This window comes from Artemia sp. Qi Xiang Cuo, chromosome 4 (genome assembly GCF_049724085.1).
Source record: "Artemia sp. Qi Xiang Cuo chromosome 4, ASM4972408v1, whole genome shotgun sequence".
In the NCBI taxonomy this organism is placed as follows: domain Eukaryota; kingdom Metazoa; phylum Arthropoda; class Branchiopoda; order Anostraca; family Artemiidae; genus Artemia; species Artemia sp. Qi Xiang Cuo.
In genome coordinates, this window is record NC_142797.1 from 15,619,930 (window position 1) to 15,635,651 (window position 15,722).

General features: G+C 36.3%; 1 protein-coding gene across 3 annotated transcripts in view; it reads right to left on the bottom strand.

Annotated features, from left to right (window-relative positions):
• Positions 1–15,722, bottom strand: part of LOC148952812 (cGMP-specific 3',5'-cyclic phosphodiesterase-like) — a 372,326-nt gene that overhangs the window by 242,681 nt on the left and 113,923 nt on the right. For all 3 annotated transcript variants that reach the window (XM_089088106.1, XM_089088104.1, XM_089088105.1), the window contains exon 3: positions 99–217. In XM_089088106.1, the coding sequence (XP_088944232.1) occupies positions 99–217 (119 nt within the window). The remainder of the gene's footprint in view (positions 1–98; positions 218–15,722) is intronic.

Below are 15,722 nucleotides of genomic sequence, written 5' to 3' on the forward strand. Positions count from 1 at the left end.
ACAATACGAGTTCTGTTACTTGTATAATATAGGAATATTTAGCAGAATTTTGTAACACTTCTGAAATATTTGTTTACTTTTTGAAAAAGCCTTCTTACCTTGTATGCGTCACCGGTTCGGACAGCTTCCTTCGATAATGCAACTTGTCCGGCTATGCCCACACCAAGGGGTATTCTGCACAACTCTGATCTTGCTTTTTCTATGCTTTCCTCCAAATCTAAAAATCAAAATAATCCTGAACCATCAATTCTAATCTATTTGTTATTGCTAATGAACGGTAAGTAAAGAGCAACCCTTTTCAGCGAAAGCTGGGACCCTAAAACAATTATCAGGAGAGGAAAAGTTTGGAAAAGGAAGGATGAACCGCCTATTCATGGGTTATGAAAAATTACAGTTTTAGTGTATACAATATATGGTGAGTTTCATTATGAAACAGGATGTTGTGTCAGATATGAGATTAAACAAAAAAAAATTTTTTTTAACTGAAAGTAAGGAGCGACATTAAAACTTAAAACGAACATAAATTATTCCGTTTATGAAAGGCGATGTTCCCTCCTCAACGCCTCGCTCTTTACGCTAAATTGCTTTATTTGTTTAAAAAAAAAATTTTGAGACAGAGACAAACTTTAGCGTAAAGAGCGAGGCGTTGAGGAGGGGACAGCCCCTTTCATATACGGAATAATTTCGTTTCAGTTAATTTCAGTTACTCCTTACTTTCAGCTAAAAAAAACTTGTTGTTTTATTTAATTTTTGAACGTTTTTGAATTAATGCAGCTTTGATTTTGGCTCACCATACATGAATAATTAAGACGAAATTGGCATATTAATTTTACTTTTTTTGGCTAAGTGGCTTTCTCGAAGTTTTGTGCTGACGTAACTTACAAATTAACTTATGTAACGAACTTCTAAATTCGTATATTTTTTACGTATATTAGGGAGTTTGCCCCCTAGTCAATACCTCGCTCTTTACGCTAAAGTTCAAATTTTGTTCCAATTCTTTAAGAATGACCCCTTAATCACAAAGGCCGTTAATTAGCATAAATAGCCCTAATGAGAGTACAAAAAAAACTTTACCGTAAAAAGTGAGGTAATGACTAGGGGGCAAACCCAATCATATATTTAATAATTTCTGTTTGTTTTGAGTTTTGGTGTTGCTCCTTACTTTCAGTTGAAAAATAGTTTTTTTTTCTGATGTTTTTTTTTTTAATAACGCTGGGAAATCCGACGCCCTCTTCTTAGCAATGTCCCTTCCCCCATGAAATCTTCCTCCTTGGAAAGATCATCCCACGTACCACCGACCCCCCCCCCCCTACCAAACTACCAGAAAAAATCCCCCCCTGAAAACTTATGTATACTTACCAATAACCAATACTATATGTAAACATTGGGCAAAGCTCATAACTTGCAGCCCTTACCCCGGGAACTATGGGGATTAAGTCGTCCTCAGAGACATAGTTATTGTATTTTTCAACCACGCTGAACGCAATGGCTATCTCAAAATTTGTATTGGGTGACTTTGGGAAAAAATTTTGTGACTTTGGGAGTTGCCCTCCATTTTTTTCACTTATACAGGGCACTATAACTTTTAATTTCCGTTTGAATGAGCCCTCTCTTGATGTTCTAGGACCACTGGGTCGGTACAATTACCCATGGGAAAAAAAATAAAATAAATACGCATCCGTGATCTTTCTTCTGGTAAACAATAAAAATTTGCACATTTTTGCACAAATTTGCACATTACACATGAGCTTGAAACCTATATAAAAGGGTTTTCTGATACGCTGAATCTGATGGTGCGTTTTTTATTAAGATTCTTTCACTTGCAGGGGGTGTTTACCCCCTTTTTTTAAAATCAGGTAAATTTTCTCAGGCTTGTAGCCTTTGAGTAATACTAAACACAATGAGATTTATATATTTAGAATCAGCATTATAAGCCCATTCTTTTGATATATTTATTGGCATCCAAATTCCGTTTTACTATTGAGCCTTATCGCTTGTTTTTTTATTGTTTTTTTATTACGTATATGTTATTACGTATATGAGGGGGTTCTCCCCTAGTCAATATCTCGCTCTTTACGCTAAAGTTTGAATTTTTTTCGAACCACAGATCCCTGAATCACAAAGGCCGTTTAATTATAATAAATAGCTCTTTTGAAAGTGCTAAAAAAAAACTTTAGCGAAAAGAGCGAGGTATTGACAAGGGGGCGAACGTCCTCATATACCTAATAATTTCTGTTCATTTTAAGTTTTAATGTTGTTCCTTACTTTCAGTTGAAAAATTCTGATTGTTTTTTAAATAATGCTGGAAAATTCGGCGCCCCCTTCATAGAAATATCCCTTTCTCCAATAAAAAATCCTCCATTGAAAGATCCTCCCACGTGACCTCCTCCTCCGACCCCCCCCCCCACCAGAAAAAAATCATCCTGAAAGCGTCTGTATACTTCCCAATAGGCTAACCAATACTATATGTAAACAATGGGCAAAGTTCATAACTTGCAGCCCTTCCCTGGGGAACTGTGGGGGATTAAGTCATCCTGAAAGACATATTTATTAGATTTTCGACTATTCTAAACAAAATGGCTATCTCAAAATTTTGATTGGGTGTTGTCGAGAAAAAGTGAGCGTAGGAGGGGGCCAAGTTGCCCTCCAATTTTTTGGTCACTTAAAAAGGGCACTCAAACTTTTAATTTCAGTTCGAACTAGCCCTCTTACGATATTCTAGTACTACTGGATTGATACGATCAGCCACACGCATCCATGATCCTTCTTTTGGCAAAAAATACAAAATTCCACATTTTTGCACATAGGAGCTTGAAACATCTACAGTAGGGTTGCCGTTATAAGGAATCTGATGGTTTGATTTTAATTAAGATTATATCACTTTTAGGGGGTGTTTTCCCCTTTTTTCGAAAATAAGCCAATTTTTTTCAGGCTCGTAACTTTTGATGGGTAAAATTAAACTTGATGAAACTTACATATTTGAAATCAGCATAAAATTTGATTCTTTTGATGGCTCTACTGGTATCAAAATTCCGTTTTTTAGAGTTTCGGTTACTATTGATCCGGGTCACTCCTTACTTACAGTTTGTTACCACGAACTGTTTAGAAACCTTCTGAAACAGATTTGCTCTCGATAAAGATTTCGGAAAATATTATCTGTATCTGAGGACCCCGAGTGAAGGTTTTTAGCACAATTTGCAAAACATGGAAAATAGCAGGGCTACGATGGATGCTCATGAATGCGTGTTGGTGTGTTTGTTTGTTGTTTTTTTGTGGCTTTTTTAAGGTGTTTTTCAGTTATTTAGTCTTCAAGTTTAATTTAGTCTTTGCCTTTTTTTTCCTTTACCGATACATTGGTCGTAGAAATTCAACAGGCACCATTTTTCCATTGCCATATTTATTTTTCGTAATGAAAAAATGATATGTAGATTTTTTATTGTTTTTATTGAAAGTTTTTATTGTTTAAAAAAAAGAGTTGTGAGAAAGTCAAACTTTAGCGTAAAGAGCGAGGCGTTGAGGAGGGCACAGCCCCTTTCATATACGGAATAATTTCTGTTCTTTTTAAGATTTAATGTCGCTCCTTACTTTCAGTTTAAAACACTTTTTTTTTTAATTTAAAGGCTGCGAAAGCGGGGGGTTTGGGGGGTCGTAGCCCCCCGACTGTGCCTCCTAATCCCTGTACGTTTTAAGGTTCGACCTTGTAACTCAGCCTCTTTAACTCCTTAGAAAACGTAGTTTTTTTCAAAAAATTTCTGCACGTTTTTGTACAGTTTATTACTTATTATTGCTTTACTAACTGTTAGCTGATTTGACAGCTTGCGGGCTCTTATAGGAAAACGAGCCCGCGTTTTCGCGGGCTCTTATAGGAAAACGATAAGAGCCCGCTTATAGCGGGTTCTTATAGGAAAACGAGGTTTTTCGTAAATGTAAATTCGGGGGATAATTTTTTCGGTCTGAAAATATCAAAGGCCCTAACAGGTCGAATTCTGCTTCGAATGAGTCCTCATTCACCCAGATCAGTTGCCAATTGTGGCCTGTAGGCGTGGCTAAGAAAAAAAAAAATTTGAACTTTAAGTGGCTATATTTGGTTTTTGGAAAACAGGGAAGGAGTGATCAGATTGAGCTGAAATTTCGAGGATAAGCTCCCGGGCCCTAGGAAAGCTTAACCTCTAAATTTCAACCCAATCGGACAACGTTAAAGGGGGGCTGTGGTCGGAGGGTCGAAACTTCCGGCCCACTTTTACCCATGAAGATAAAGTCGGAGGGGGGTGAAATTTTGCACGTTTCTTAGTTTGAGCTTGGGCTACAAAATGCGATTACCACTGTCTCTCTGCGACCGCTATGACCGGAAATCGCTTAACATTGTGGTGGGTCGCCTCTTTATAGAGGCACAAGTGTGCCTCCTTGATATTCTAACTAAGCTGTTTATTTTACACTAGGATCGTCTTAGCAAAAAATTATATATATATCTAAGTTTTCCACTATCATAGGCAGCGCAATAGCGCTGCCTAAGTAAAGAAAGATGTTGGCACAATGTATTATTTTTTTTTCTTGGTCTTAGACCAGGACACTTCGTATCGAAGGAGTTGTCGTAGAAACTTCGAAAAGGAAACTTCGAAAATCGCTTAACATTGTGGTGGGTCGCCTCTTTATAGAGGTACAAGTGTGCCTCCTTGATATTCTAACTAAGCTGTTTATTTTACACTAGGATCGTCTTAGCAAAAAATTATATATGCATCTAAGTTTTCCACTATCATAGGCAGCGCAATAGCGCTGCCTAAGTAAAGAACGCTGTGGGTACAATGTATTATTTTTTTTCTTGGTCCTAGACCAGGACACTTCGTATCGAAGGAGTTGTCGTAGAAACTTCGAAAAGGGCTCATTCGATTGGAAATTGCAGTGGCTAGTGCCCTTTTTAATAGTCAAAAGTGATTGGAGCACAACTAGCCCCTCCCCCCTCCCACACCCATCATTCCCCCAAACACATCCAATCAAAATTTTGAGATACCAATTTTGTTCAGCGTATTTGATTTCCAGATAGAAAATATGTTTTCGAGGAGGTCACTCCCCGACAACCCTCAGGGCAAGGGTTATAAGTTATACCCTGGGGGAATATAAGAACGATGTTGGCACAATGTATTATTTATTATTTTCTTTCCTTTAGACCAGGGCACTTCGTATCGAAAAAGCTGTCGTAGAAACTTCGAAAAGGGCTCATTCAATTGGAAATTCGAGTAACTTGTGCCCTTTTTAATAGTCAAAATTTTTTCGGAAAGCAACTAACACCCCTTCCACGCCCACCATTTCCCGAAATACATCCAATCAAAATTTTGAGGTAGCCATTTTGTTGAGCGTAGTTGATTTCCAGATAGAAAATATTTTTTTGAGGAGTTCACTCCCCCACAACCCTCAGGGCAAGGATTTTAAGTTTTGCCATGGGGGCATATAAGAAGGAGTTGTCGTAGAAACTTCGAAAAGGGCTCATTCGATTGGAAATAGCAGTGGCTAGTGCCCTTTTTAATAGTCAAAAGTGATTGGAGCGCAACTAGCCCCGCCTCCCCCCCCCGCCCCTCATTCCCCCAAACACATCCAATCAAAATTTTGAGATACCAATTTTGTTCAGCGTATTTGATTTACAGATAGAAAATATGTTTTTGAGGAGTTCACTCCCACACAACCCTCAGGGCAAGGATTTTAAGTTTTGCCATGGGGGAATATAAGAACGATGTTGGCACAATGTATTATTTTTTTTTTCTTCAGACCAGGGCACTTCGTATCGAAAAAGCTGTCGTAGAAACTTCGAAAAGGGCTCATTCAATTGGAAATTCGAGTAACTTGTGCCCCTTTTTAATAGTCAAAATTTTTTCGGAAGGCAGCTAACACCCCTTCCACGCCCACCATTTCCCGAAATACATCCAATCAAAATTTTGAGATAGTCATTTTGTTCAGCGTAGATGATTTCCAGATAGAAAATTTGTTTTTGAGGAGTTCACTCCCCCACAACCCTCAGGGCAAGGATTTGAAGTTTTGCCATGGGGGAATATAAGAACGATGTTGGCACACTGTATTATTTTTTTCTTCAGACCAGGGCACTTCGTATCGAAGAAGTTGTCGTAGATACTTCGAAAAGGGTTCATTTAATTGGAAACCGGAGTGGCTTGTGCCCTTTTTAATAGTCGAAAGTAAATGGAAGGCAACTTACACCCCTTCCACGCCCACCATTTCCCGAAACACATCCAATCAAAATTTTGTGATAGTCATTTTTTTCAGCGTAGTTGATTTCCAGATATAAGTTATGTTTTTGAGGAGGACGCTCCCCCAGAGTCCTCAGGGCAAGGGTTGTAAGTTTTGTCCTGTGGGAATATAAGGTTTTTATAGAAAGCGTTGTCGTAGAAACTTTAAAAAAGGCTCATTCGATTTTTTCTTATTTTATTCAACGTAGTTGAAAGTTTTGGAAATAAGGTCTTTAAGGATGACAACCCCTCAACCCCCACAGCCCTCAGGGCAAGGGTCGTAATTTATGCCCTGGGGGCATATAAGATTTTTTCAAATTTTGAGATATCCAAATTTTGAGATATCCATTTTGTTCAACGTAGTCGAAAGTTCTGGAAATAAGTCTTTTAGGATGATAACCACATCAGAGCCCTAAGTGCAGGGGTTGTAAGTTATACCCTTGGGGCAAATAAGGTTTATATAGAAAGTTGTTGTAGAAATTTCAAAAGAGGCTCATTTGATTGGAAATTACCCTTTTTAATAGTCGAAAAAGAGTAGAGAGTAATTAACCCCCCCCCCTCTCGCACCCACCATTTCCCCAAACACATTCAATCAGAGTTTAGACATAACCATTTTGTTCAACGTAGTTGAAAGTTCTGGAAATTAGGTATTTTAGTATTATAACAACATCAGAGCCCTCAGTGCAAGGGTTGTAAGTTATGCCCTTGGGGAAAATAAGGTTTATATAAAAAGTTGTTGTAGAACTTTCAAAATGGGCTCATTTGATTGGAAATTGAAATTGCCCTTTTTAATAGTCGAAAGTGAGTGAAGATCATTAGGTGCAATTAAGACAGACTAGTAAGTGCTGCTTATTATCAGATGTTGAGCTATGATTCGAAAAGATCGTGGCCATCCCAAATTTGGTCATTACTAGAAAGTGTGGGAATGGCTTACTTATGGAATGACGGTCTTGGTTCCCCTGATGTACCAACAAATTTAGTAAGCCAGGTATGATTTATCTTAGAGTGTCAAGAAATTCAGTATTGACAAGGGCTGGTTTTAAATTATGCTACATTGAATCATTATAATCAAGTTAAACCTAGTTTTGGAGAGGAAATTTATTTTAAATTCAATTTACCGGCTATGATTTTATGTCGATGGATTCAGCTTAGGGCGAATCGCCTTCCAATCCAGAGTAGACAAATGGTGTTCGACAGGGGGATAGTACATCCTGATGGTCGGTATTAATATATATATATATATATATATATATATATATATATATATATATATATATATATATATATATATATATATATATATATATATATATATATATATATATATATATATATATATATATATATATATATATATATATATATATATATATATTATTTTTACGGGGAGAAAGATTATGCATGTGTGTTTTGTTTCATAGGGTTGCTCGTATCGAACCAACTGTCCTAGAACATCAGAAGAGGGCTCATTCAAGTGAAAATAAAAATTTATAGTAATTAAAACGATTACTGGGCAACTAGCCCAGGCCTCCTTCTCTCAAAATCGTCCAATAAAAGTTTGAGATAGCCGTTTTTTAGAATAGTTAAAAGGTCCAAAAACTATGCTTTTGGAGATAACATGACCCCCATAGCCCCTGGGGAGAGGTTTTTAAGTTACTAAATTTGCCTATGGTTTATCTACAGTAATTGTTGTTGGGAAGTTTACATATGTTTTTTGGGTGTGGGGTTGTGGTGAATTTTCTGCTTGGGGGATTTTTAACGGAGAAATTTTACATAGGCAAGGAAGTTCATGAAAGTGAACGTTCAGGGAAAATTTTATACTGGGAAAATCTTTGATAGAAAATTCTTTTTATTTTCTTACACTCTCTTTGCTGACTTAATTTTACGTATGGAGATGTTAAGGGTAATTGTCCAGGGTAAATTTTAACCGGGATTGGAATGTATAGAGAGTTTTTCCGTGGGGAGGGGGATTTTTTCTTTGCGATGGAGCAGGACTTTCCGGCATTATACAAAAAAAAACATCAAAAACTAAAAAAGAAAATAAGTTATTACGTATATAATGGGGTTTGCCCCCTCCCAGACACTTCGCTCTTCATTATAAAGATTGTATTTTGTCCCAATTCTTTAATAACGACTACTGAATTACAGGGTTTGTCTAATTAGAACAATAAGAATATTTTTTTAAATACTGAAAAACTTTATGTGAAAAGCGAGGTGATGACGAGGAGGATACCCCCACTCGATATATACGTAATAATTTCTGTTCATTTTAAATCTTAATTTTGCTCCATACTTTTAGTTTTAAAACTTGTATTTTTTTTGGATTTAATAGAATGAAAGCGTGGCTATTTACAACTAAACTAACTTGGAGTCTAAGTTTAGCGTAGCACTATTAGCCTCAGAAGTAGCAGTAACCATGGTAGCAGTGGTAGCATATGTACATAGTGTCTCTTGATTAGTTCAACCTTCCCCTCAGCTTACCCTGAAAGTTTCAACTTATTGTTCTGAGCCGTTCCTGAGATATTACTGATGCACCCTTTTGACAGTTTGCATACAAATAAAGTGTTTCGATTCAATTTACACACACCCCTAAAGATTTTCTGAAAATCTCTCCTTAATACCCTTAGCAGTACTATTAGCAGTAGGAGTAGTAATAGCAGCGCATATTGCCTTTTGGTTTGTTCAGTATCCCCCTCAGCATCCACTAAATATTTCAACTGAATAGTCTAAGCTGTTCCTGGGATAAAGCTGTTAAACCCCTTTGATAACATGCATAATCATAGTGTTTTCTGATTCAGTTTAATATCCCCCTCACCCTTCCCTGAAAGTTTACATTAATACCTTTAGCTTCAGTAGCGGTAACAGTAGTAACAGTATTAGTAGTAGTATTACCGGTTGTAGTAGTAGTAGTAGTAGTAGTAGTAGCAGTAGTAGTAGTGGAATGCACAAAATATCATTTGATTATTTCAACATCTCCCTTAACATGTCCTGAAAGTTTCAAATTAATAACCTAAGTCGTTCCTAGGATATTGCTGATGCACCCTTTTGACAACCTGCATCCACATAGCGTGTTTTGATTCGGTTCGGCATCCCTCTATGTCTATGCATTCCATGAAAGTTTCACCGTAATACCCTTGGCCTCAGTAGTATTAGAAATTGTAGTAGTAGCTGTAGCAAATATAGCATCAATAGTTGTAATAGCAGTATCCACATTTTGCTTTTTGTTTTGTCCAGCATCCCCCTCAGCATTCCTTAACTTTTAGCTTATTACTCTATGGTGTTCATGAAAAACTGATGATACTCCCTTTAAGCAACCTGGCTGCATGAAGCGTGTTCTGATTTAGTTTGGACTTCCCTAAACATTCCCTGGAAGTTTCATCTTAAGACTATAAGCCTCAGTAGTAGCACCAATAATGGTAGTAGTAGTAGCATATGTACATAATGTACCTTGGTTAGTTCAACCTCCGCCTCAACTTACTCTGAAAATGTCAATTCATTGGTCTAAAGTGTTCCTGAGATATTGATGATACATCTTTTTGACAACCTGCATGCACAAAGTATGTTGTGATTGAGTTCAACACCTGCTCAACATTCCTGATACATTCACCTTAAAACCCTTAGTTTTAGTAGTAGTAGTAGTATTTAGTAGCCGTAGTAGTTGCATCAGTAGTAACAGTAGTAGTAACAGTAGTAGTAATAGTAGTAACAGTAGTAGTAGCAGGAGAAGTAATAGTGGTAGAAGAATGCAAATTTTGCCTTATGGTTAGTTCAGCATTCCCAACAACAAGCACTGTTAAGCAATTTACCGCCGGTGGAAGTTATATCCCGCATAGAATTTATCTTAATTTGATTAAATACAGTTTCTAATTGGATAAGCACAATTATTACGCTCTATTGAACGTCGTTTTGACAGCGAAATTAAATTTACGTGAGTAATCTGAATATGAAAAGAAATAGTCAAAGTCTAGTAACCTAACTTCCACCCTCTATATGCCTATAGTATTCCTATTGTATCAATAACTATAGCTGAAATAAAATAAAACATCAGGGATAAGAAATAATGTAGCTATAGAGCACCTTTTAAGAAAGGTTCTAACTGGAAGATTATTCCTACTACTTCTTCGTCTTGCTCGGATTAATTATAGAGAGGCTTTCGCATAAACACGCTGAGATCAAACCGACTGCGCCACCACAGAACTTTATTTATCCTGATAGATAAATACACCAAGAAATTTTCTATCTACAAAAGACAAATTTCAACTTACTCAGATCTGGCAAACAATAAACAAACTACTGATCAAATAGGTTTCAATAAGCGCTATTGAATGTAATTCAATAATTTTGATTAAGTACTGAACGCCAAAATTAATGGCAATATGCTTATTGAACGCGACAAAAATGTCTGTGATGGCCGGTGGTTAGAATCAAACATGCTAAACTGAATTTTTTATCCCTAAGAAAATGTGAAATAGCGTATTTTAAACTTTGTTTTGTCTATGTATCATGTACTAAATCTTTTATTCAGTAAGAGGTGAAAAATCAATTTATGACCTTTGTTCACCCTAAACTTCAAATCTAATTTTCCATCATCAGCAGTTTCATTTTCAAGGAAACTATTGACCAATAGGAGTCAGTTCGTAAGACAAAGGCTCCGCTTTGGGAAAATCTTAAAATTAACTATCTTATTTTCAAGAGTTTATTTTTGGAAAACGTTGAAATTGTTCATGGTAGAAACAATAATCCATCATCTACTCTGTTTCCTGCACAATTCATAATCTTTTTGAGGAATATTTGTCTTTATTGACGTCAGCACGATGGAAAAATAACTAACAGTTTGATTATTAGAAGGATGTATCACTTTTAGGAATGGTCAATTTTAGCTCCTTAATGTTACAGAATTTGTCATATAGCAGAGACAGAATTAAGGAAATGACATGCATAAGGTAATGTAGTCCTGAGGCAGTATAAGAAACAACTTGGATTCAAGATGTCATTTATAAAATTTTGTTTCAAAAATCTTAAAAATACAAAGCAACCTTAGTTGACTGGTGTTAATTCAAGAACATATGTGTATTATTTTATAATTGATTAGGTTCAGATCAAGTTCCTTGCTTCTGTCTTACGTTTTTCTTCTAAGTTTCCAGTAAAGGCTAAGCAGATGCGATTTTACGGGAAGCACAGAAGGGGCACTTGCCCCAGATGCAGAAATTTTAGAGGCGTAAAATTCCAATAAATAATCTAATGGTTATAATATAATCATTTTGTGATTTTTGAAATTTTTATTAAAATAAAGCAGAGACCGCAATTAATAAATGATAATTACTAATAAAATAATATATATTCAAATAATTAAATAATAATAATTAAAATACGGAAATTAAAATATTTAATGCTAGTTAATTAATGGTATGTAAAGTAATATTTGGCAGGGAAGTCACTGGTGATAAATCGCTAGGGGTGGCACCGTGATTGCGTGATTTTCGGGGATTTGGGGAACCAAATTTTTTTCGGGGTGACGCATAGATTTTCGGGAAGATACCCGAAAATTCGGGGATAGTGCAAGCCCTGCTTGATTTCTAATCAGGAAAATTGAAATGCTAAACCACACGAGAAAGAAAAGCTCCTACTTTGCGGTTGACGCAATAAAGAATTGCCACAAAATTAATTTAAAGTCGACTGAACGCCGCCGCCACTGTCGGCGGCGGCGCGCCTTTGGCACGCCGGTGGCGTTACGACGTTCGGTCGATCCAACGGCTTGGCGCCGGGGTCTATATATATATATATATATATATATATATATATATATATATATATATATATATATATATATATATATATATATATATCGACCGAACGCCGCCGACGAGAGGTCCGGTTGAACACCGCCGAAGCGTCGTAACGCCACCAGCGTGCCAAAGGCGCGCCGCCGCCGACAGTGGTGGTGGCGTTCAGTCGACTTTAAATTAATTTTGTGGCAATTCTTTATTGCGTCAACCGCAAAGTCGGAGCTTTTCCTTCTCGTGTGGTTTAGTATTTCGATTTTCCTGATAAGAAATCAAGCAGGGCTTGCACTATCCCCGAATTTTCGGGTATTTCCCCAAAAATCTATGAGTCACCCCGAAAAAAAATTTGGTTCCCCAAATCCCCGAAAATCACGCAATCACGGTGCCACCCCTAGCGATTTATCACCAGTGACTTCCCTGCCAAATTACTTTGCATACCATAATTCTTCACTACTCTCTTGTTCATTAATTTTCGTCTCTTTTGTTACTTTGCATAAAAACCAGACAGATACAATATGCAATTGCAAATAGTACAATATACACAGTTCCTCATATGTTGACGAAAAACAGTATCGTCCTTATAAAATGAGTTTAAATCATTTCGAACGTAGTTTCCCAATCGCTATTGCTAACATCGTTTGTATTCAAGAATTTTATTTTCAAGTAGAATAGAATTATAGAACGAATTCACTACTATACAGCTTCAGCCTTCAGTTGGATTTTGAAATTGACAGCCGACAGACTGTTTCTACAGCTGAATCGTAATTTTGCAGATTTTTTTTTTTTTTTTGGTGTTTTTAGATAAGATTTTCTTAATGTTTAATACTCAATTTCAATTTTAATACTCAATACTCAATTTTTCGGAAGCTAACCCAAAAATATGACTCATAAATAAATTTTAAATTATTGCCTATAGGGGGGGGATAGGGGGCTATCATTTTTAAGTGATAATACCTTATTTTTTTTTATTGAAAGCAGGTATGCCAAAAGGATAATTATTTTTTTCATTTAAAGTGGAGACAGAATAAAATGATATTAAATTCCCTGGGAAGCCATTGAAATATTTTGATAGACCCAGGGCCCCCCATTAAGACTTGTTCATTGTCTTGGGCATTTTGCGATTTATCATAGGCTTTTGGCCTAATTTGGCTTTTGTGTGTGCTTCCTTTTAATTAGATTCTTTGGATCTTATTGAATGCCACGGTGAATCTATGACTCAGTTTTCCAATAATATGAGGTATATCTGAATAATTTCGAAATTTTTGTTGTTGTCTTTGTACCCCTTTACTCATACCCTCAATTTTTTCAAGGAACACTAAGCTGTTTAACATTATTTTGCGTGTTTTTTTTAACTGTATAGTGACCTAGTTAATTATCAAGTAACTTATTTTTCTAATGAAAGCTGAGACGGTGTCCTATCAAGGTGGTATCCAGAGGGGGGGGGGGTAGAGGGGTATTACATTTAAATGATAATATCTCGACATTTTTTTATTGAAAGCAAGGATCCCGAAAAGTTTTTTTTTTAATTTAAAGCAGAGACGGCATTTTATCAAGGTGGTATCCAGAGGGGGGGGGGGGGTAGTGAGCTATCATATTTAAATAATAATACCTCGATTTTTTTTGAAAGCAGGGGTGCCAATAAGTTAATTATTTTTTTTTTTATTTAAAGCAGAGACGGTATCCTATCAAGATAGTATCCATAGGGGGGGGGGGTGTAGGGAGTTATTATATTTAAGTGTTAGTACCTTGATTTTATTTTATTGAAAGCAGGGATGCCAAAAAGTTCAAAAGTTGACAAAAATTAACAAGATTTTCGTGAGTTATACTTGATACAGCACTTCCATGGTTTTATCGTTCAAAGGGACATATGCGTCCAACCCGTTTTTATTCTTATTGATGAAACAGGTTTAATTTGAAAACATTCATTCATAAGTACCAGGCAGATTCACACTAAAACGAATTGGTGTGACGAAAGCGATATCGACATCCCCACCTAACGTTGCGCTCGAGTGACAATGGCATCCTTGGTCCAGTGCCAAAGTCACGCTAAAATGCTAGATCATAATAAAAGGTTTCACTTTGAAAAGTTCAAGGAGGAGTCTTTGACATTCTTATAACCGAAATGGACGACATATTGTGTCGTCCTTACGTGTCAACAATGGTTTAAAAATTTTAATCCCCCCTCAAAGGATTGCCAAAAATATGCACAAATATAACAAATGTAACATTTGGAATATTATAACACTTTTTTCAAAGCTTTGAAGAAAAGCAAAAAAGGCTAAATACCCCTAACTATGCTTGAAAGAAACTCTTTAGAGATTTCCATGGAAATGACCATAGCAGAAGCTTTGAGCCTGGGTGGGAATCTAAGAGGAGTTTATGAGTATTTTGACCACAGGCGTCTTATTGTTGCGACTTTTTTAAATTTGGTAATTTTTTTTGAGCATTTGGAAATCAAAGCTTAAACTCAATAACTGATGCTAAGTGTCCTAACATTTTGCTTGGATTAAAAGTGACGAAATAGGATGAAAATCTCAATACATTCCTGGAGCTACTTCAGTCTGCATATTATTTCATTTAATTACATTTAAAACGGAGGTGTTTTTAATTTTTTACAGGAAAATAGCTGGCATTTAATTTTTCTTCATACCGAATAAACCATTAAGTGTTTTTGTTTCATTGTAATTGAAGTTTTCTCATGTGAAGGGTTCATCATGTATTTTTCAATTTAATAAATTTACTCCTTTTAGATGCAGTTTATAATTTGACTGATATTAGGTATTTATCGATTTATAATTTGGAATGAATCCCCAAAAGAAAAAAAACAAATTAGCCTACATGACATATATTCTATAAAGAAGCCAAAAAACTTTAAAATGCATTTTTTTTAATTGTAATTAAAAACAAGTTTTTAATACAAGAAGTCTTTTTAAGAATCCAAAAGAGCAAAAAAACATTCAATAGCAAAGTTGCCCATTTCAACTGTTTTAAAGGTGACAAAACAGATATAGGCAAAGGGCATTATGAAAAAGTTAAGCTTCTAAGTTCAAAGTTATATTCAAATTTTTACCCAGATAACTGACGAATTTTGTGATACGGTATTGGCGCGGCGTGCTGTTTTTGGTCCCGCCAGCAGAAATGACCCTAAAGGTCCGAAAGGGACTCCTAATATGGGCATAGAGTCCCTAGGGAGAAAGATTGCGTAATCGGTCAATGACCTCTTTTTCCAAGGTCAATTTATTTGTTGTTTCAGGGTGTAATAACTCTGGAACGAAGGTTGCACCTGCGCATTGAATTCTAATGGGAACAATTTTATTGATCTAGGACTGGAGGGGGAAGTGAATTTCCGAGAACTTGATTGCGTAATCGAGGGGTCAGTGGATTTCCGAAAACTTGAGTGCGTAATCGAGGGGGAAGTGAATTTTCAAGAACTTGATTGTGTAATCGAAGAGGAAGTGAATTTCCGAGAACGTGATTGCGTAATCGAAGGGGAAGTGGATTTCCGAGAAATTGACTGCGTAATCGATTGGGAATTTTATTGATCCGATAACGGGAAACAGTTAGATCACGTGTTTCCTTCTCAGCCAATCAGCGAGTCGGATACATCTTCCTTCTCAGCCAATCAGAGGGCTGGTTACATATTAGCGGCGGAGGGGATATAAGGAAAGGATTTTTGCTATAGTTTTATTAGTCTGTGAATAGAATT